Source organism: Mytilus galloprovincialis, chromosome 9, assembly GCF_965363235.1.
Source record: "Mytilus galloprovincialis chromosome 9, xbMytGall1.hap1.1, whole genome shotgun sequence".
NCBI lineage: Eukaryota > Metazoa > Mollusca > Bivalvia > Mytilida > Mytilidae > Mytilus > Mytilus galloprovincialis.
In genome coordinates this window covers 52566338-52590956 of record NC_134846.1, presented here as the reverse complement: position 1 = coordinate 52590956, position 24619 = coordinate 52566338, and the positions used below count along the sequence as shown (strand labels likewise).

The 24619-nt window shown below is 30.4% G+C and overlaps 1 protein-coding gene across 6 annotated transcripts in view; it reads right to left on the bottom strand.

Annotated features, from left to right (window-relative positions):
* Positions 1–24619, bottom strand: part of LOC143045262 (tyrosine-protein phosphatase non-receptor type 13-like) — a 90368-nt gene that overhangs the window by 46383 nt on the left and 19366 nt on the right. For 5 of the 6 annotated variants that reach the window (XM_076217634.1, XM_076217637.1, XM_076217638.1 and 2 more), the window contains 8 exons: positions 23568–23660; positions 22301–22396; positions 21018–21231; positions 18351–18761; positions 14311–14331; positions 3762–3891; positions 2408–2519; positions 1108–1182 (listed from right to left, as the gene is read on the bottom strand). In XM_076217634.1, coding sequence (XP_076073749.1) covers positions 1108–1182; positions 2408–2519; positions 3762–3891; positions 14311–14331; positions 18351–18761; positions 21018–21231; positions 22301–22396; positions 23568–23660 — 1152 coding nt within the window. The remainder of the gene's footprint in view (positions 1–1107; positions 1183–2407; positions 2520–3761; positions 3892–14310; positions 14332–18350; positions 18762–21017; positions 21232–22300; positions 22397–23567; positions 23661–24619) is intronic. The other variant, XM_076217636.1, reaches the window with a different exon arrangement.

The following is a 24619-nucleotide window of genomic DNA, read 5'->3' as shown; positions in this document are numbered from 1 at the left end:
CTAAAAGTATTCGGACGACGACGACAACGCAGAGGACGACGACGACGCCAACGTGATAGCAATATACGACCAAAAAATTAAAATTTTTGCAGTCGTATAAAAATTCTAATTGACCAATCAAATTCAAGTATTTATAGATATGCAAATGATATAAGAATTATACAGTTTTAATCAGGAATAATAACATTACAAATATGTTTCATAAGAATTCATAATTTTAAAATTTTGAAAAGATGGTAATTTTAGTGTTGTCTGACCTCATTGTTCGACCTAAATTCATTTTGATTCCATAAAAACAACAAACTAGTCATTTCAAAAAATTAAACAAGAATGTGTCCATAGTACAAAAATGCCATACTCACAGATCATTTTCTATGTTCAGTGGACCATAAAATTGGGATCAATACTCTAATTTGGCATTAAAATTAGAAAGATCATATCATGGGGAACATGTGTACTAAGTTTCAAGCTGATTGGCTTTCAACTTCATCTAAAACTACCTTGACCAAAAACTTTAACCTAAAGCAGGACAGACAGACAGATGAACAAATGGAAGGATGCTCAGACTGAAAAACGTAATGGCCCTGGGTGGGGCAGAAAAATAACCACAATGCACAGAGATTTTTGTGCTATCAAAGGGGATAAATATTTATGACTTGACAAAAACTAAGTAGAACTCTATGCTCTCCTAATTTTTAGATCTCAAATGGTAACAACTATTTCATATTTTGCGCAAATTTTTTTTTCAAAGGTGCATATTCATAATTCTAATGAAAAGTGGTTCAAATGAAATGTGCCTGGGGCTACATTAAATCATATCCTTTTTTGCAAAATTATATCATATTTCAACTTCAAGTTTGAGACTATAAACAAGTTAAACTGTGAGCAGATGATACCCCGCCCCAATATTTCAGTAAACAGATAGTTGTTGAGTTATGAATCTGAAAACTTATCATGTATAGCTGACTTATATAAACCCTTCTGAGGTAGGTGTGACAAAAAATGTTCATGGGATGGACAGATAGAGGTAAAACAGTATACCCCCACTTTTTTAAAGCAGAGTTATACTAATCAGTTTCATTATGTAATAACACATCACAAACATACCTCTCCCTGCAATGGTATAGGGATCCTGATGATAGGGTTAGAAGACCTGTGTACAAATTCTGGTCCGTAGTAATCCTGATAAATACAATTGAATATATCATAAAATTTACTTAGGCCAAATAAAAATATATGTGTGGTTCCAGTTACATATTTTTAAAAAATAGGGTCGGTAGGTCCGCATTTTTTTTTTTAAATCCGGAAAAAATCGTGTTCACCGAAATTGTTTCCGGTATTATACACGCCCCAACAGGAAGTCCGCCATTTTTACATGTGTTTGGTTGTAAAATAAACAGTCATGATACGTTTTTAGTGAATTTTGTTGCATTCTGTTATGAATTCTTGCATTTTATCCATAACAGATACTTGTGATGGAAATTCAGATGACAGAAATCTATGAATTTAATTATTTTAATTCACAATCCTCAAAATTTGATCGTTTGAAAATTTATTTTTCAGAAATGAAAAAAAAAGTTCTAGGGTCGGGGGGTTTTCACTAGGGTCGGTCAGGTTAGTGGAGCCATACATATATTTTTATTTGGCCTAAATTTCATATTGTTCATTAAATATTGGGAATAACTCTTCAAAAACATTTTATTACAATTAGAAAGATTGCAAATCAAATGCCATACTTCTTACAAATAAATTTAATAACAATTTGGTGTTTAGTAAGTACTGAACTTATGAGTTAAGCGCTTTTACAGTTTGTACTTATGTTGTATTGTTACACCACTAGCCAAGGTTAGGGGAGGGTTTGGATGTTAATAATCATGTTTAACACTGCCAAATGTTGTGCATGTCTGTCCCAAGCCATGGTTCTTTTTTTGTTTATGAAGGCTATATAGAGACCTGCAGTTGGCTACATGCATTTATATGTATATCCTTGCAGTTTGAAGGATAATTGTCTCATTGCCAATTTTATTAAATCACTTTTGTTTTGTTCACAGTGCTCTTAAATGACACTATTCTAACAAGACCAATTCACCATATGACACAAAAGAAATTCGAAACATATATAACCGGACCTTATATATAAGTTATTGTTGTTGCCTTTTTCCAGAAAAAGTTCAGATTTATCCTTTGTGCAGATTTTTTTACATTGTGTGGACTAATTTTTTGCTGATTGAGGAAAAAAAGTATTTCTCAGATATATGATTCAATTGATTTTATGCAAAACTGCAAACAAAATGAAAGGAATTTAGTACTTATTCATGGTTTACCTTGACCTTCAAATTCATGAAAAATAGTACCCAAGAACAATAAAGAGCCCACAGTCATATAGAAAGACATTTGAGTAACTTACTCTGGTTCTTTTGGGCATTGCTCCATTAGATACATGAGGTCTGGGTGGAGGTTGACGTGAGGGCGGAGGTGGTAGGAGGAATTTTTCATGATGAGAATGATGTTCCATGGATCTGTAAAGATAACAGAAAAGTCATTTAAATATATTCATAAGCTCATGCATTACCATAATAAACATCTCATAAATCATGGTTTATGCTCAACTTAACATATAAATAATACATTCAGGTTAATCATGTTTCACTCATCCCTGGAATTTTTTTTGTGATTTTGAAATCTAGTTGAATGATATATATTCCAAAAAGAGTCTTTACTGCTTGATCCAAATTTGCAGTAGAACTCTTCTCATACTAAAAAAAGAAGCATAAAAATCTGATTTTGATAACAGTATGTTCAACTGAGGACAGAGGTACAATTTTTTTTTATGATCTGTTTTTCTTTTCTTTTTACAAGTAAAGATTTTTAAAATGCAAACACTTTCTGCAGAAAAAGAAGACAATATAAAAAAAAACTCTATTGTTTAAATGTACTCAGAAGATATCAAGTTATTTAAGAAAAATAAAAAAGAAACACCTTTCTGCCTTGACCAGTAAGTTGGGTTCAAATTTAATCTGATTTGATATAAAATTAGTAAAAAGACATTATCACTTTCTTTATGTTTTATTCATACGTCCTGTAGCCCTGTAGTCGTATTAGATATCTCATCTATATGCAAACATTGATGTTTCCAAGTCTTTCAACAAGGTATTAAAAGCTTACTTGATTTCTTTAGGTAAAATATCTCAATTACCATAATGCAATTCAATCTCCGTCATTTCAAAACATTTCTGAAGTTTCAAATTGAAGCGGTGTCAATAAGGCTTATAAGTATCTTAAGGTTAAAATCCTCTATACCTATACATAATATATCACTGATTAATCAATTGTTGATTTTCTCAATTTTCTCTACAACAAATCTGACTTACGCTAACACATTTGAACTCCATTTTTTTCTATACAGTAACTAGAGGTTTACATAGGTCAAATACCTTGAAGTTCTAAATTACAGTACACTAATGTCCTCAAGACTGAAAGGAGATATAAAGGATATGCCAACGATACAGCCCCCCTCCTTCCCCCTCCTTTAGACTTTGTCGGTAGCTAAGGGACTAATAAAGCTCTTTTGTCTAGTCCATGTATAACTTCATTGTAGGGGACTTGAGTAAAACTCTTTTGTTTAGTCCATGTATAATACCACTTACATCTTACTACTCATACTTCAATGCCTGTAACTTACTCCTTACTCCTTTGCGCCTTCAATTAACCTATCCCAAACATATTGACATATATGGACAGTATAATATTGATTATCTTACCTCATTGCGTTCTGGTCGTTAAATGCAGAAACTTCGCTACTGATGATGCTTTCTCTGTCTGATTCTGCTCGCCCCATACGTAATGCAACTTCTGAACCATACTGCATGTGAATAGCTGGTGAATAAGCGCCTATCATAAATAAAAATAATTACATTAGATGTATGTTTCATTATAATACGTGATTCTGATTGGCTACTCTGTAATCTCGCGTTATTCCTTAAGCAACTTCATTACACAATAAAATTTATCATTCATGATGACACAAGGTTCCACAATAAAGTGCACAGGTAAATTAAATAAAAACTTGATACAAATCGTGTCTTCATGATCCTAGCTAAAAAATGTAATTATAAGTATTGAATGCTTCTTTTTGTAACTTCATAGGGTTGTAAAAGCGTTAACAATGCACACATTTTTAGACCCAATGAAGTTATAAAAAGAAGCATTCAATTCTTAATTACAGTTTATAAAATAACTTTTCAAAGCCTCATTAGAATGTCTGGCTGTAATGTAAACTTCTGGTGATATTTGTAGACTGATAACATTTTTACTGTAAACACAGAAACAACTAAGTACAACATTTGTCAGATAACAGCTAACATTAGAAACTGAAGCTTATGTGTGTAGGCCTTTATCTAAGGATATTGTCACTTGGAACTAATCATTTTAAACCTTATATTTTGTTCAGCCTACTTGTGTTATTGATAGTTTATTTTTATACAAAACTTGCCAATTCTCTATTGATCACCAACAGATCCATAGAGAGTTGATAAAATCCATAGTAGATATGGCCTTCCTCCCCCTCCCCACTTATGCCCTGGGGATTCAACTAACCTTCTAAGGATCAGTAGGGGTTAGAAGCAAATCATATAATTTATAGTAACAGGCTATTTATTTTCATAGCATTTTTTGTACTCATCTCAAAAGCTAACCAATGTTTTACCATTGTGAATAACACTTGCAACGTTTTCATCATCTTTCATAGAAAGATTTTAAAACAGCCAACAGTAAAGAATCAGTTCCAACAGTTTATCCCTTTTATTCTCGTATTTCTTTGAAATGTAAAACAATGGTTGTTTACCAAATGTATGAAAAGAATTCATTTCTATCATAAAAATCCTTATCTCACTGGATCTTCGTAGGTGTAAATATATTTCTATTAAAGACATATAAAATATGATAAAAATATTTTGTATGATAACTTTATCTGCATCTTTTATGACAAAACTTCATGTATTATGCATGTGAAATTATCAGTCAAACACGGAACACTAGGTTTATTGTTCGATTTCTGAGTAATGGGTTCTATTATGACAAGAGGGAGTCTGACTTTGTGAATACATGGGAACACATATGACAGCATGTATATTTAATTTGCCATTTATTTTACCCAACATCAATGTAATATTAATAAGCTTCTCATTATTCTTTAAAACCAAAGTCCTACTATAAAGAGATTAAATGACATGGAAAATGGTGAAAATATACTTTCAAAAGAAACACATTCCCATCTAAATCTAATAATAGAAGAAATAAAAATAAAAATAATAAAAGGTCAAATTCACATTAAAATGGTATAATCTCTATTCATTCAATTTTGATTTACACAAAATTACACAAAACAAATGTCAAGATTTTACAAATCAATTAAAGATTTCTTCTTCAAACTTTTTAAATCTAAAATTAAATAGTTGACACAGCATAGGTTTCTGACACAGAATGAATGTGGTCTAATGAACTTAAAAGTTTTTTTTGCCTTTGAGCAATTCACTATGCTGTTGAATATTAATCCTCTCAAAAAAATGTTTGAAGAAATTTTCTTTTTATTTATGAAATCTGAAATGAGAAAAATTTAAACCCCCCCCCCCTTTTTTCACATCCCCGTTTCCCTTTTTCCAAAACTGATATCAATTCAAATTTCTAATGGAGTTTGCAACAATAACTACTCTTTTAAATACATCATAAAATATTAAAATGTAAAATAAAGTGCTTGTTATCACTGAATGGTATAGATTGGTTGGTAGTAAAAGTGAATATACATTGTTTATTGTATAAAACAATAAAAAAACTTCATCAGCAACATTTTATATTGGCAAATTTCCAATGAAGTTATTTACATAAAGTTATTGGCAAATAAAAATAGAAAATGACATCATAGTCATGTCTGGCAAATGTCCAACATACATTATCTAAAAACATTTTAGATAAGATAAGGAAAAAAAGGTTCATCAGCAACATTTTATATTGGCAAATTTCCAATGAAGTTATTTACATAAAGTTATTGGCCAATAAAAATAGAAAATGACATCATAGTCATGTCTGGCAAATTTCCAACATATATTATCAACTACTATTCTATACAAAGAAAGATAACTCCAATTGAAAATTAATTGCTATTGCACAATATTGTGCAATTAGATATTTCTTGCTATTGTGCAATACTGTGCAACTGAAAATTTCTTGCTATTGCACAAGACTTGATATGGAATCCAGATTTAAACCAACTTGAAAACTGGGCCCATAATCAAAAATCAAAGTACATATTTAGATAAAGCATATCAAATAAGCCCAAGAATTTAATTTTTGTTAAAATCAAACTTAGTTTAATTTTGGACCCTTTGGACCTTAATGTAGACCAATTTGAAAACTGGACCAAAAATTAAGAATCTACATACACAGTTAGATTTGGCATATCAAAGAACCCATTCATTCAATTTTTGATGAAATCAAACAAAGTTTAATTTTGGACCCCCATTTGGACCAACTTGAAAACTAGGCCCATAATCAAAAATCTAAGTACATTTTTAAATTCAGCATATCAAAGAACCCCAATTATTCAATTTTTGATGAAATCACACAAAGTTCAATTTTGGACCCTTTGGGCCCCTTATTCCTAAACTGTTACGACCAAAACTCCCAAAATCAAACCCAACCTTCCTTTTATGGTCATAAACCTTGCGTTTAAATTTCATAGATTTCTATTTACTTATACTAAAGTTATGGTGCAAAAACCAAAAATAATGCTTATTTGGGTCCCTTTTTGGCCCCTAATTCATAAACTGTTGTGACCTCAACTCCAAAAATCAATCCGAACCTTCCTTTTGTGGTCATAAACCTTGTGTTAAAATTTCATTGATTTCTATTTACTTATACTAAAGTTATTGTGCGAAAACCAAGAATAATGCTTATTTGGGCCCTTTTTTGGCCCCTAATTCCTAAACTGTTGGAACCAAAACTCCCAAAATCAATCCCAACCTTCCTTTTGTGGTCATAAACCTTGTGTCAAAATTTCATAGATTTCTATTCACTTAAACTAAAGTTATAGTGCAAAAACCAAGAAAATGCTTATTTGGGCCCTTTTTGGCCCCTAATTTCTAAAATGTTGGGACCAAAACTCCCAAAATCAATCCCAACCTTCCTTTTGTGGTCGTCAACCTTGTGTTAAAATTTCATTGATTTCTATTCACTTTTACTAAAGTTAGAGTGTGAAAACTAAAAGTATTCGGACGACGACGATGACGACGACGACGACGACGCAGACGACGACGCCAACGTGATGGCAATATACGACCAAAAAATTAAAATTTTTGCGGTCGTATAAAAATGTAGTGCACACTGTCAAATAACCCGCTATGCGCATTATTCAGTGTGCACCAATTTTTTTATGTTATTTCTTCATAGACAGAAAAAATATTACAGTCATTCCTTAATTAATTTTGTCATAAAACAAAAGATTAAGAAATATGAGGAAATGGCAATACCCTTTCTCTTCTAATTCTATAAATCTATGTTAATAAATTACAGATTGATCCTTTTGGGATCTAGGAATTCCTTTTTTCGAATTTCGAGATGTTTGGCATTAAATTTCTTTGCATTCAGGACCTTGGGATTTCATGTTTTTAAGCCCAGGATTTTCGGGATCAGGACCCCTCCCACCCTCTCTCTGTGAATTTGAATTGCAATTTAAAATTTGACACATAATCAGTTTCTGACACAGAATAACTGTAGTCGAAGAACTTAGAATTGATTATATGATTTGAATTTATACTCAATTCTTTGCTTTTGTGATATAATATAAACAATATAATATATTAAAAATACGAATAAATTTTCTTTTTATTTTTGTAATCTGAAATGAGAAAAAATTGCCTAAGTCTCTGCATTGCATACAACTTATTTATATAGATTTATCTCCCTTAGACCAGGAATGTTATTCAATTGGTGGGATAACAAAACCTGATAGTTTATGTATAGACTTACAATACTTCTCCAGAACAAAGATCAAAAGAGAACTATAATCAGGACAACTATTGAATTTAATAATTTATACCTCTCTTTTTGCACCTAAGAGTTTTAAAAAAATCAAATAACATTAGACTAAGCCACCTTCTGTTATCATCGTAAATAAAATAATAGAATAATATTACTTTTTTGTAATACCTTAGCTAGGATCTTGTTAAAATGATGTTCAATCAATATTTTCCTTCAATTCCATTAAAAAGCAAACAAAAAAAGTGCTAGATTTGAATATATTTAACAGTTTCAGTTAGAATAATCAATATGAGGTTGGATAACCAAGCTAATTAAAGTAGTTGAATATTTCATAATCAATATCAAATTAAACAATGTAAGGTGTTACAGTATGGAAAATGATATAGACTTGATCATTCCAGCGATAAGAGAAGCTAGCGACATCAAAATGGCATTTATTTTTATCATTTTCATTTTAATTAAATTTTTCAATGGGTGAAATTACACCTATATGTAAGTGTCTTATCATATATTCCCTAAGTGACAGGTTGAAATTTTTTCTATTACATCTTTAAATTTTTAATTTTAATGAAAGGCGATCTGGGACAAACGTCAAGGAGACAATGTAAAAAAAGGATGCCACTCTTCATGTCTGAATAAATAATAACCAAAAATCTACATCCTCATTCCATTGAAGACTGCATATAAATAATTTATCACATATTATTAAGCCTGATTTTTCCCAATTTCAAGTAAGTGACTATAAATGTCAACAATTTTCCAAAGTGTGCAAAACTCTACGACATAAGGGAAAGTGGCTGAAAACAAATCAACAATTTTTGGGCACAACCATTATGCTTTTAAAAATCTTATTATAGTTTATTTTCTTTACATTTCCAGAGTGTTTAGATTTTTATTTAATTTTGTAAAAAAGTGCAGAATTGATGGTAAACAACATGATATCATAAAACAATCTTATTTAATGGAAATGTGGGTTTTTGGGGATATCTAACTCAAATTTCACTCACTGTCTATCACAAAATAACCCTATCTAAATAGCAGCATCACAAAGAATCAATTAGAACTTAATATTGCTCAACAGGTTGTCATGCAAATATCATTTCTGCTTTAGTTTAAATTTCTGAAAAAGGTTGATTTGAACTTTTTTTTAAGGGGTGGGGGTCTGAAAAGGTGTACTTTTTGCAGAGTTTGGAAGATGGTTAACAGTTAGGGATGTCCCCATGGGGGTCATTCATTTGATCATTTTTTTAGTATTTGCTTTTGGTACATGTATCACTTAAAATAATTTTTAAAAAAGCATTTAGTTGCATTTTGTTTTCTCTCCAGTCAAAATATTTTTCTAAATTACAGAAAAACAATGTATATCATTTTAATAGGCACTTGATAAGCAAAGTTTATGGATTTAATGCAGAATAAATTTATCATCGTCTCAACTGAATATTACAGCTATCCAGAAATATTTTGTACTTTTATAGATCCAGTTTCAGTAGTGTTTGTGTCCTTCAGAACAGTAGTTAGCATTTTAAAAATACATACAAGTTATATATACCAGGGTAATGATCTTTGTTCAATGTTTTCTAGTTCAATTTTCTTAATTAGAAAACCAATCACCTTGATCAGATATGAACATTCAAAGTGTAACCAAAATCGTATTAAAAATGATAGAAAAACACTTGATCATATATCCCATAGGGACTAATGAACACATACATTAATCGTCAACGCATTATTCTATTTGTACAGTTACTTTAGTTTTAATCCAAAATGACTCCTGCTATAAAAATATAACACTGTTTTGTTTGGTTTATTTGACTTGTAATGCTAACATGAAACTATGTTAAGTTCTGCATATGCTGCACAGTTGGGCTGAAAATGAATGCCCAAAATGGATACTCATTGAATTTCCTTTAATCCTTTAAAAAGAACAAACTTCTTTAGGACTAAAATTGAGAATGGAAATTGGGATGTGTCAAAGAGACAACAACCTGACCATAAGCAGACAACAGCCGAAAAAAATAAAATAAAAAAAATTAATAAAATAGTTTTAATTATAGACTATTTCATCCAAATTCTAACCGTAATATGGTATACCATTTATAGACTTTCCCCATGCATCAAATGGTGGTAATATAACTATACTCTGCAACAATGACAATAATGACAACGTTTAACTCTACAAGCATGAAAAGCCAAGCACCTTATAATTTGTTTTCAAACTAATCACAAATTAATTATCAATACAAATATATATAATAAAAGACTGAATTATCAATATGAAAAAGATTGAACCAGCTCCTCTTTGTTGTTGTATTTGTAGAGTCCCTTAAGTGAATACTAATAATATGCAAAGTTGTTGAATTAAAAAAAAAATAATTAAAATGTCTGTAAGTCGAAATAAACACTTCATTGAACTTGGTTGTGGTTTACATATGTGATGTTGTCTACTAGGCAACAGTTAAAATAAAATAAGTAGTACAAAACACAATCATTATTGACTACAGTATATTTAGTACACAAAGTTTAGTGATGTGCTTCATCATAGTTTGTTGAAAATATTATGCTTAACTTTAGAGTATGTTTCCCCCCTCATTGTTGAAGACTGTGAGTAAGGTTATCTATAATTGCTTACATCCACTTCATTTGAAGTTTGTAGGATAGATGTCTCATTGGCAATCATATCATATCTCCTTATTTACATATATACATGTATATGATATTCAGGATCTTTACAAGCGATATGGACTCTTTATTTCCTGTCAGTGTTCTATATCTCCTGCGTTGTCAGGTGGAGGGCATAAAGGGCACTAACAAGGAATATGAGCCCATATCTCCTCGGAAGTGTGAATAACAATTATATTTTACTGGATTTTAATATCGTTTACCATTTTTATCTTCATTTTTGTTCACAGGGTATATGTGCTTTTATTCTCTATCAAGGTGATAAGTGTTTATATTCCCTATCAAGGCGACCAATCAAATTGCAGGATTAACTGAGATAAATTTTCACTCCAGTATAGTATATACATATCTCATGTAATTACAAAATATGTATTTGGAAAAAACCTAACATTTTGAGGCATCCCTAACTTAACAACCTACTATGTATCATCCTTTGTCAGTCATGTATGACCATGTATCTAAAAAGTTTATTCAAATATCAAAGTATGTGTTAAATTAATAGCAGTATGAGTGTACACAATCATACAATACCAATTCATATAAGATTTGGATTGTGAATACTTTCATAGGCAGATCCAGGGTGCCTGGGCCCCTTTTGTAGAAAAATTTGATTGATTATACATGGAATCACTGAAACAGGACTGTAGAAAGGCCCCTCTTATGGCAGTCAGTGACCCCCCATATATAAATAAGGAGATGTAGTATGATTGCCAATGACACAACTATCCACCAGAATTCAAATGACAAAGATAAAAGCTATAAATGGCCAGACATGAAAAATATATAACAATTCAAACAAGAAAACTATTAAAAAGTGTAATGGCATAGATTATAAAATACAATTGTCTTTGTTTCTTTATATAGTGTTGCCATCAGTAACAATCTGATGAGTTTAGACCAATAAGGATTATTTTTAAGTACTGCTTTGGTTTCTGAAGAAAAAAAACAACTGTCCTAGTGAAAGAATGAGTGCATATGGGAAAAGCACAAACAAGCATCATTAATCTCCCACATGTGGTAACATGACATATACTGTAAATTCAGAAATTATTGTGTGCATTTATTATTATTGCCATTTTGTCATTTAACACTGAAATGCATTTTATTTTTTGTGATGTATTGAGAAGAATCCTGTTCATTTCATATAAAAATTTCAAAATGAGAGTTTAAATTAAAGCGATTATAACCCTGTCGCCTTTTTAGCAACAATAAAAATATTGCAATAATTTTTGAATTTGCAGTAAACAGGTTATCATTTCAACTTGGAATTATTTTTAATTATGGAATTTTTATATTTTCTTGCCCTGGAAATTTTCAATAATTTCCATGTTTATTCTGTATAATAATGTTTTGAGCCAATGCAAAACACTTTCCATACAATTTATTTTGTATAGATAGTGTTGTGCACAGCACAGTGCATTTTATTGAAAATGTGCTATCTTCTGTGTAATAGAAAGTGCGCCGCATAGAACATTAAAATACATAAAATACATCAAATTTAGCACAATACAAAGATTTTTCAGCCCCAACCAGACATCTTTAAACTGATGTAATTCCACTCATCTTTCTTTAAATTTTATAAATGAGGTACCAAAAGAAAGAAGAAGGATTAATCTTTCAAATTGTGATAATTTCATTATGACATAATTATTACATAATTAATTGTTATGTAATTAGTTGCCATATTGTGATGTCCATACTTGAATGAATTTAGCTTCTTTCTTATTCATAGCATCCCAAAATATTTTATAGAATCTTGCACAACACAGTTTGACCTCCCAAACTGTGTCTCAGATTTTTCCTATTGTATTTCATTCTCTCATAAATCTACAATGAAATTTGCAACAATAATTCATAAGAGAGCACTAAATTTAATTGGGTATAAAATTTGTTCGATTGATGTTTTTGGAAATCTGAGACACAGTTTTGGAGGTCAAGCTGTGTTGTACAAGAATCTATTAAATATTTTGGGATGCTATGAAGAACAAAGACGCTAAATTCATTTTGTGTGGACATCACAATATAGCAACTTATTACATAATAATTAATTATGTAATATTTATGTCATAATGAAATTATCACAATTTGAAAGATGAATCTTTCTTCTTTCTTTTGGTACCTCATTTATAATATATAAAAAAGAATTAAATGAATTACATCAGTTTAAGGTTGTCTGATTGGGAGTGAACAGATCTTTGTATTGTGCTACCTTAAAACCAAAGAAAATTATGCAAATTCCATAATTCAAAAAAAATTAACAAAAATTCCAAGTTGAAATAAAAGCCTGTTAAAAGTTTTGCATGTTGAAAACCAGGAGCATTATAATAGCAAAGTTCTTTATCTTCTATTATGGATATATTTTAATTAACTTATATTTATTTTTTTTATTTCTCCCACACATACCCTGTTTAATTTATAACATATATACATGGTTTTACAAGAAGCCTTCAAATTCTTATAGCTTATAACAATTAGATCCTTGCTCTCAGTTGAAGATCATATATAGACTACGATGATCCTTGCTCTCAGTTGAAGGTCATATATAGACTGCGATGTTAATCTTTTTATTTCATTCTAGATATATTATATAATTAAGAAACACACAGTGAGTAGACAATTGTACTAATACCTTTTCATGAAGATCATTTGCAGAACAATAAACTTGATTAGTGCCACAACAACCCAAACAGCCTATTAAAACTGACTTGCTTGTACTAATTTACTTTTTTAAACATTTTCTATGCAAGAATAATGAGGCAATTCTATATACATATGCAATAAAATTGTGCAGCATGACATATACAAAATTTTTTACTATTATTTCATTTTAAAATATTTATATATTTTGAATTATATATTCTCCAAAAATTAATTTTGTGATTCACTACATGAATTTGAAAATTACAGGATTAAAAAAAAAATGCTGACAGAGTAGTCTCCCATGTGACTGAAAACTTCATTAGCAACAATAAAAACCCATGACATCTGAAATTACTGTGGATTCATTTATTAAGTGGGTATCTATTTCATGTATTGCTGAAACTTACATTTGCGTGGATACTTGATTTTGTGGTTTTTCCAATCTGTATACAAAGCCTATCTAAAATATGTTATTTTCGTTGAACATTTAAATTCATGGTTCACCTGTACCCACGAAACCCACGAAAACAGATATCCAACAAAAATTGATGAATCCACAGTACTTTAACCCTTTCCTCCATGAATTTTTTTTTTTACATACTAGATTCACATAGGATTTTTTCAATAAAAAAAAATTATCAGGTTTAGAGTATTGATGCATTGTGAAAACATATATTTCATCAATGGAATTCAATTCAGATATTCTCATGGATATCCTTTTCATATTGGATCCAATTTTTTCTAAGTCTGATCCAGACATTTGGTAGTCAGAGCATTTCAACTGAGGTACTACACAGGCGTCAAAAGGCGTCATTATGGAGTAAAGGGTGTGGCGTCAAAAGGCGTCATTACGGAGGAAAGGGTTAAAACAAAAAAATAGTGTATATTTGAATTTACTACATAATTATATATGTAACCATATAAAGTGTGTACATTCCCATTTGTGTACTTATTTACCTGTACTTTTGAAGTATTGACCTGTAGATATTTGTTCAAAATTAAGTTGTAAATATTTTATACTAAAAAGCATTTAATATAAAATGCAATTAATTTTTTTGATTGATCAATACTCTATATACATCTAGAAAGACATATATTTTTATATTTGAAAATTAAAGCAATTAAATCATTACTGAAAAGTTCTTTTGAGGCTATGCAAAGACCTACCCAAATCAACAAATTATTCATTTTATTATCATTAATATGCATTATCACATATTATCTACATGTTCAGTAAAAGCATATATCCAATTTTCCATTCAGAACAAATTATTTTGAATTGATGGCATATTATGATTTCACATAAGGCTGAACATAAACAAACAGTTATATTTAGATAGGCATCTTTATTGTAACATTCATTAGCTTTATAGGTGAAAACATGTATTTTGGGATTTTAAATTTGCAACATAATGCTAGCAGGGTTTTACACGAGTACATGTTAGTATTTAGAACTTTTCACACAGCAAAACTAATGATAAAGGACAAAAACTTAATTTTTCAGGATAGTAATCATAGAACTGGGTTTTAAGAAAATTAGTTTATAACACTTCAATTGATAAATAATTTTTAAGTATTTTTTTTTAAAAGTTGAAAATATTATAATTCAAATGAAAGTTTAGGACCTTCAATTGACAATTTAGGTAGAATCATTCAAATTGGAAGTTTATTAAAATCCACTGCTATGATTTCATACCAGGCCATGCATTGTAAAGCTTTTCCTAGCAAAAATCATTGGTTTTCTCTGGGCACTCCGGCTTCCTCCACCAAAAAAACTGGCCACCACGAGATAGCCCAAAAGTGGCACTTATAAGTGGCATTAAAACACCAATAATCAAAAATTGTAAAGAAGACAGACATCAATATCTTCACAGGCAAAAGTAAAATGCTTTTGTAATAGGAAAAATTTGATTAATAAATTTACAATTGAATTCATTACATTATTACAAAATACCCGAAATTCAGCGTTAAATTAGTCATTTATACTATAACTTTTATTTTTGTAAATGAGAACAATGAAACAGTTATAGATCACAATTTTATCTTTTTAAAAATTTGTTTTAGGCATTTTGATATAAAGCCATAAAATCTATCAGGAAAGGCAGTGTAATGTTTCTTTCGTCAATCCCTATTTGATAAAAACAAAACTCTTGTTAAATTCTTAACTTCCTATGGCATTATATATCTGTCACATTTAGATATCAGACAAACAAACAGATTTTCTTCCGATACATTGTAATTGAAATGTACAAAAGGTGCTTAACACAATTTAGTGCATGTCTGACAAATGAAATCAATTTTCTCAATTTCAACAATTCCTGTTTGCGATCTTATTTCCATTACCAACAGAATCATCTGCAAAGTCACTTCCATAAAAGATATTATCTTCGGAGATTATTCAAATTTCACTTTGAACACGTTAAACAATTGTCTTTGTTTACTTCGTGTAATCTGTCATTTGACAATGTTACTGAGAAATCTGATATGCTAATTATTCTTAGAAAATAGAAAACAGATTAGCATTCACAAAAGGATGTCCTGTTGGCGGGGAAGCTTAGGTGTGGAAGTCAATGCTTTGGGAAAAAATCCAATTCCTTTAATTTGAGTTTAAGTGGGCATATCTAGATAATTCATCAAATTCCATGCATGGGGTTTCATATAAAATTGTAAAAGTTATTTTAACATGCTTACATTTCATGCATACAAAATAAACGATATTTCATCATGTTATTCAATCTAAGGATGTTCTGTTTTCTTTATCAAGACAGATTTTTTTTCATCATATAAATTATATATGTATAATGTGAGCTATAGTTAGAGGAGGGGGTAAGGTGTTTGCACAATACTAGGCGGTGTTGTCGTAGAAGTGACAAGTGAAATCAATAATATATAGAACCCCATTACAGGAGGAAGTAAAGAATCAAATTAACTTTAATATTGTTAGGTTGATTTTCTTCGAACTTTATATGAAATAAATGTATACAGAATTGAAACTGGAAATGGGAAATGTATATGTATAAAGATATAAGCAAAGACTAAATGTATCTTTTAGCATAAATTTGTGTTAATTGTCAACAAAATTTTTATTAAAAGGTTTCTTATTTTCCATTCAAGTGGGTTACACATTTTTGGTGGAAAAAATTCTGACAAAAAAAGTAAAGAGATATTTCTCTAAAGTAAACTTAATATGTATATTTTTATCATCAGACAAAATTTTCCAAACATCCCTATTAGCTGTCATATTTTTATCATATGCAAGCTGCATTGATCTTTAAAATAACAAAAACTATAAATGTTTCATTCATTTTTAGATGCATCATAAGTTTCATACATACATGTGTTTGTATGTTAACAATAAGATTCTGATGAATTTGTATAGAAAATTTTAAAGTTTAAAGATTTTTTTATAGATGAAAGACTGCAGAATTTGGCCTGCATTTTAAGATAAAAAGAACTGCTTGCAATTGAACTAATTACGTATATTAATGATAATATGATGATAGAGGATGAAATACGGGCTTGGTTTGACAAACAATATGTTGCATGTAACGTTTATAATTGGAAAAGTATGCTTGTTATAACAAAAGACCGTCTTCACCACGATATTCTTTTTTTTATTTTAAAAGCGAAGAAATATACAAACAAATATTGACTTTACAATTACTAGGAAAAAATCTATACTGGTTAAGTAAATGATTTTTGGATTTTCAACTGATCAAGTAGGTTAAGTTTCTTGTTTGTAGTTTTTTTATTTGTTTTGAGCAGGGTTTTTGTTAACGATTTTTTAACAGGAGTCCAGGAACTCACCATTTTTTGTCATGATAAGAAGATATGCAACTACAATATAGTTAATTAGTCTCTATGACCTAATAGAACAATGAAATGACATTAAGTTTAGATTACTTTTAAACGTTTGCTATAAAATATGCATACATGTGTTCAGTTTATACAAAATATTTTTAAAACAATGTTGATGCATCTCTCACCAGTTTTGAAAATGAAAACAGATTGTCATGAGTCCAGGACTCATACATTCACCTAAGTGAGAACCCTGTTATGAGATACTTGTTTCTAATAATTATTACATTTCCCGTTTTGATTTCACAAGTTAAACATGCAACAATGTAAAATTCTTATCCATTACAACAGGTACAATATAAGATTAATTCATTGTTGGTTGCTTAACATCCAGTGGCAAATATTTCATACGTGTTTAGAACAACAAAATACTTGCAACACATTATCTTTCTGTTGGTAAATAAACTTAGATGTTTTAGATGAGATACAATGACAATTTTTGGATGTTAGAAAGATGCATTGGTGTGAGCCAAGACTACGTGTTGAAGATCGTATCTGGACCTTTAATGGTTTACTTTTATAAATTGTGACTTGGATGGAGAGTTGTCTCATTGGCACTCATACAACACCTTTCTTTGTCTATTGTAAGACAGAGTCATATCTTGACACATGACAGAAAAACCTCATATAGCCACACATTTATTGGAATTATTCAAAAAATCATGCAATTTGCTATAAACATACAGCAATACTGATACAAACCCTACTTATTTTAATAATAAATCAAACTAATTTAACACCCAATCAACATATCTATTGTTTATATAACGTGCACAGTTATTCAGTCATGTAGATTGTTTTATGCCTGACTGTACTAAAGCCAAGAGTAGGTTGGGCTTAGATATCAGGTTAAGATGTTGTTGAAAAAAAATATAGTATTACCCAATTATTTCTCTTCAACACCACCAGCACTTTTAAACAGATATAGCACTGTAGACAAAAATATAATCTTTTCCTAAATAAGTGATGAACCAATTTACAAAAAAAAACCAATAAAATGCCTTTGTGGTCCTATGGAATACAGAAAAAAGTTGAACTTTAAAAACTAAAACCAAGATCATTCCTGGTATAGGTCTTTAAAAATAGAATTAAGGAGAATGAAGATTTCTGATCTGAAAACAGATATGACATAAATATACCTTGCTGATATGATGTTGTTGAAATAAGTGATCTTGTATCTGCTGTCATGTGATCATATCGATCAGCCATTCTGATTGGCTGCTCATCATCACTGTCTTCACCAATCAGCCCACGTCTCAACACTTTCAACTTCTTCTGTCTTTCTTTAATTCTAAGGTATTTCTCATACGCTGACTGACCCATGTGTTCACCTGTTGCAAATGATTTGGACTTAGGTTTGATTTGTTTCTTTGTTTCACTTTGCTTAGCTTTCTGATTGCCATTTTGATGTGAAGAAAAAGTGATGTCAGAGAGATGATATGACCGACCAGTGGTTGGTGAAACTTCTGTCTGCATAGATGATGGGTGGTACACACTCTGTCCATCAAAGTATGTGTCTGATGAGGATTTGTGGTTTCTATGCCGTTTCTCTGAAATAATTCAAATTAAGAAAAAAATCAATAACTTCCTACGACTGATTTTATATTATCTTATATAAAAAGAACTTAATATACAAAAAAGTCTGATGAAATCAGGAAGGTATTGTTCTGCAATAGAGTGCATAAGGCTAGCTAATTACAGATCATAGTGCTGAAGCCCTCAGAAGGCAGTTTCTATCCTAAAAATGCAATCAATGAAATTATGTCATGCAGTTTTCAACTTTACAGCATTGTCTTAATTGCTGATTTTGATCCCAGGATTTCATAACACTTTTTTCATGTGTAATATGCAAGTTTTTCTAACTTATTTCTATACTGTTAAGCTGCAGCAATGAGTCTGGACTGAAACTATATTTTAGAAAGTGACAAATTAATGACTAAAACATTCTGTAGGAATAATCTCACTTGGTTTGAGTAATTTTGTACAACATGTTACATTTTAATGTTCATATTCCTGTAAGGTCAAGTGAGCAGAAGAAAAACAGTAATAATTATCAATCTTTTTTAGTGTACATTCTTTGTCAAAGTTAATTGCAAGGAGTACAAAACACAATTGACTTTTGCCTTCTAGAGCAGAGATTTCATATAAATTATTAAAAAATTCATTAAAATTATGCCACAGACATAAAAACTTTATCTTAGAAGAAGGAAGTATTATAAACAAAAAAAATCACAAAAAAAATTGACTTTTTATATGCTATCGCATATGTACCATGTGAGCTATTTAAAAAAAAATGTTCTAAAAAATATTCCATTTCTTGATCCTTTTGTTTATTGACAGGCTTTGAAACTGCAGACACAAAAGCAGAAAAAAGCCTTTTCACTTTCAGCCATGGCGACTAATACAAATCTGTCATGTCTGTTGTTTCATTAATCTATCAAATAGATTAAACCCACCTTTTAAATCAAGACCAAAAAAGAATCTAACTTTGTTGAAAAAGGATTCACAAGATTATCAATTTCTACAAAGATATTAATAATGGAAAAGTAGAATAAAGGTTACGAAAAATATACGTCTGAAAAGAAAAATCTGAAGATCTGATGCCAATCAATGCTACTTATAGAAAAGAGTCATAAATATTTTACACTTTCTGATCAATAATCCATTACCAAGTAAAACTTTAAGTAATACATATAATTAATATTGTTAGAATTTGTAACAGTGTCAATATTTGAGGCACTAAAATGTTCTATAACAACAATAACATTCTGCCTTGCAATTAGTGTAGTATTATTAAGCCTACTTAGTACGGCAATTTTTTTAGGGACATAAAACTCTTTTTATCTTTATTTTATTTTTTTTTTTTTTTTTAAATCAATACAAACATTTAAAAGGATTTCATCTAAATGTCATATGCACTCAATCTTCCTATCGCTTCTTCAGCCTAGAAAAAATACCAAACAAAAGCAGGAAAATTTACAATAGTTTTTTTAAATCACGATTTATTTATTGTGCCATTTATGACTGGTTCTTCCCAGTATTTTCAAAATACACATCAGAATTTGGAATAGAAATGTTTCCTTATAACCATAGCACCATTTTTATAACATTCTATCATAAATTGTATTCAGAAACCCACATGGTTCCATAAGACCCATCAAAGTACATTGAATAATATATTAAAAACAAGAATGTGTCCCCAGTACACGGATGCCCCATCCGCACTATCATTTTCTATGTTAAGTGGACCGTGAAAATGGGGGGAAATCTCTAATTTGGCATTAAAATTAGAAAGATCATATTATAGGGAACATGTGTACTTAGTTTGAAGTTGATTGGACTTCAACTTCATCAAAAACTACATCGACTAAAAACCTGAAACCTGAAGCGGGACAGACGGATGAACGGATGGATGGAAGCACAGACCAGAAAACATAATGCACATAAATGGGACATAAAACGTATTTTGAGACATTCAGTGAAAATTTGATAAACAATCTATTCTGAATAGGATACTAACAGAGGATTTAAATGGCATCAAATTCTAAATTTAAACCATTAAATAATATAGATAATTTGTCTGTACAAGGAAAATAAACTAACTAAAAAATTATAATCTTTTCTTAAATGGTTTATATCTATGTAAAAATGCTTTTATTCTTAATGAATGTTTGAATTGTATATTTCTACTATCGCTTTGATATTATGCATCTTACTACGTTCAAATTTTTCATTTCATGAATTATCCCATTTCATTTTTTAACTGTTTGCCTTATTTTCCTCCTTTATTTCAGATTGTAACTCACCTTCACCATAACTTCTTGTTGGTGACCTTGACCTTGATCGTGATCTAGATTGTGACCCTGAGAATGACCTTGGTCTTCTGTTGTCCCGATGATGTGTATACTTGTACTTTCCCCTTGACCTTGCAGGTCTGTTTTCTTTAGACAGGGAGTTGTAATTGTTGCTGTAATGGCGGCTATATTCTTCAACGGCAGCAGCGTCTGGGGACAGTTCACCCTGAAGTTAAAGAAAACCAACATTTAATAAAATAAGTTGAACTGAAAAAAAAGTGTATGGTAATATCATAAATGTTATTAAGATGAATACAAACAAAGCAGATAAAAAAAGATATATATTCAAAGACTAGGGCGCTAGTCTCAAATGTTCACTTCAGAAAGAAGGAATAACTTGGTTTAAAGACTAGTCAACATTTGTCATCAAGCCAGTGCTAATGTAACCCTTTATAGCCTTTTTTCTGGTGTTTCAGGTGTTTATATCATAGAGCAATACATGCAGATTATAATTGTATCAGATATCTGTCAAAAATCCAGCTATCTTGATATCCAAACTGATCCTAAAAGTGAGCCTGTCTGATGAATTGTGACTAAAAAAGGTACAGCAAAACATATTAAATTAAAAGAGTGGTGTTTAATAATGTGTGTATTGTTATGCATTTACTTTTCTGCATTGGGTAGAGGTATAGGGGGAGGGTTGAGATCTCACAAACATGTTTAACCCGGCCACATTTTTGCGCCTGTCCCAAGTCAGGAGCCTCTGGCCTTTGTTAGTCTTGTATTATTTAAATTTTTAGTTTCTTGAGCACAATTTGGAGTTTAGTATGGCGTTCATTATCACTGAACTAGTATATATTTGTTTAGGGGCCAGCTTAAGGACGCCTCTGGGTGCGGGAATTTCTCATTGCATTGAAGACCTGTTGGTGACCTTCTGCTGTTGTCTGCTCTATGGTCGGGTTGTTGTCTCTTTGGCACATTCCCAATTTCCATTCTCAATTTTATTTAAACACATAAAGTGAGATAAAATTCATTACATTGTTTAACTTTTTTCAGATGTTTTATAGGTAGAAATCAGTATGAAGATTCGTGAAATTAATTCAAACAAATACTTTTAAAAGTTTCAGATAAACAAGAGAACATTAAAAGCATTTGTTCGAAATTAATTTTACAAATGTTGACATTTACAAAACATTCATATTAATGTTCTTTAGGTCATCAACTTTTATTCAGTGTCATAACCTCATCAGCATGACCAAGCCATTAACATTATCTAAATGCTTTAAAATACTTGCCTCACTTCCACTGCCAAGGATAGCATTATACAAGTCTCTTGTATACTGGGAAAAGGAGTTAAATCCAAAGTTTTCCTCTTGAAAACCTGCACAAGCCTAACAATGTAGAGAAATGCAGTGATTTATACTAAACATCACAAACCTGCACAAGCCTAACAATGTAGAGAAATGCAGTGATTTATACTAAACATTACCAAATTGTCTTGTGTTCTTTATTGTTTAATACTAAAACACAGTATTCATCAATGCACTTGAATTATTCATACATACATGTAACAAGATCCTTGATCATACGTCTCTTTCATAACTTAAAATGCATACACCTTCAATTTACCCATATCAAGTTTTTCCAAAGGCATCTGTTCAAATTTAGCAAATATTTACAGACTTCCGCATGCTATGAGGTTTTTTTTAAATCTTTTTACTAGCTATATAACTATTGTGCATACTAAATAACAGTCTGGATATCTGCTACCATTAAGATAAATCTCACTGAGAAAGGTTCATTATAGATCTGTGTGCTTATATTGTAGCTTTAAGCAATTCTCATATCAGAAACTTGACCTCTCTTTGGGAGAACACAAAAATTATTCTTATTATTGTCTTTGAATTTTGTGTACCTATATAACATGTTCCAGTGGTATTGACAACCATGGAATCAAAATACTATACTATACAGAAATATTTTGACTAGGTGACTATATTGTAATAATAAGAACATTCTGATATTTAAATGCATATCAGTGTGCAGAATTTCCTGTTATGTGAGTTGGGTACTTGTGTTATATTAAGGTGTTTATGTTAATTATTTCAAATTCAGGGGAAAAAGTGCCTGTGCTGGGCATGATCAAATTTAATTCTTTGAACAAAGAGTTGTTCATAAATATACAACAAAATGTTGAGTTTTGAGGAATTAAATATTGGCACAGCAGTTTCTGAGAAAACTATTTCAAAAGTGAGAATCCTAGTTTTTATAAATGACATTTGTATTTGGTTGCATATAGATGTTGAAATTTAAACAGAACTTCAGGACTTTAATAGATATAGGAAGATGTGGTATGAGTGCTAATGAGACAACTCTACATCCAAGTCACAATTTATAAAAGTAATCCATTATAGGTCAAGGTACGGTCTTCAACACAAAGCTTAGCTATATAAAGGCTCATTAAATTGCAACAATATGTTAAATAATGCATTATCAATTGACATTTAGCAACCTGTTATATCAAGTTTTAATAATGTAATAAATTATTATTATGAGTATTACCTCCATCAATTGGGACACCTCTGGTATCTGTTCTCCATTCTTATCACACATGGCATACAATACATACTCTAAATCATTACTTATGTTTACTGGCTAAAATACACAGAATACATATGTTAGTTTATAAATGCAGGATAAAAATATAACTCTATATTCTTTTCCAGTAAAAATGAAACAGTAAGTTAATTACACATTTTAAAGAGAACATTCCTTATGTGCCTGTTCCAAGTTAGTAGCATGCAGTCCAGTGATTGCCATTTGTTTCTGTCTGCCATAATTGTTTTTTTGTTTCATTTAATGAGCTTAAAGCAGGTCATTGGTTTCCTCTTTTGAATTTATCTCATTTGTCATCTGGGAGCATTACAAAGCTTATACATGTATCTAGTATGGGTTTTGCTCATTGTTTAAGGCCTCATAGGGAGCTGTTGCTGATTACATTTTGTACATTCTTGTCCTTTGGTCCTCAGTGTGTAGCTGTCTCAGTTGAAATCATACCATAACTCTATATTTTTCTTTTAAACACTTAAAATTCAACCAAAAAGCAGATATAAAATAAAACCAGATGCTCCGCAGGGCACAGCTTTATACGACCACAGAGGTTGAACCCTGAACCGTTGGGGCAAGTATGGACAGTCACACAGCATTCAAGCTGGATTCAGCTCTAAATTTGGATTGTGATTAAACAGTTGACACAGCATATGTTTCTGACACAGAATGAATGTGGTCTAATGAACTTGAAATTTTTTTTTTGCCTTGAATATTAATCCTCTCAAAAAAATGGTTGAAGAAATTTTCTTTTTATTTATGAAATCTGAAATGAGAAAAATTGAACCCCCCCTACCCCCATTTTTTTTCACATGTCCCTTTCCCTTATTCCAAAACTGATCTCAATTCAAATTTCTAATGGAGTTTGCAACAATAACTACTCATTTAAATACATCATAAAATATTAAAATGTAAAAAAAGTGCTTGTTATCACTGAATGGTAAAGATTGTTTTAATTTATCAGTTGGTAGTAACAATAAAACATTGTATATTGTATAAAACAATGA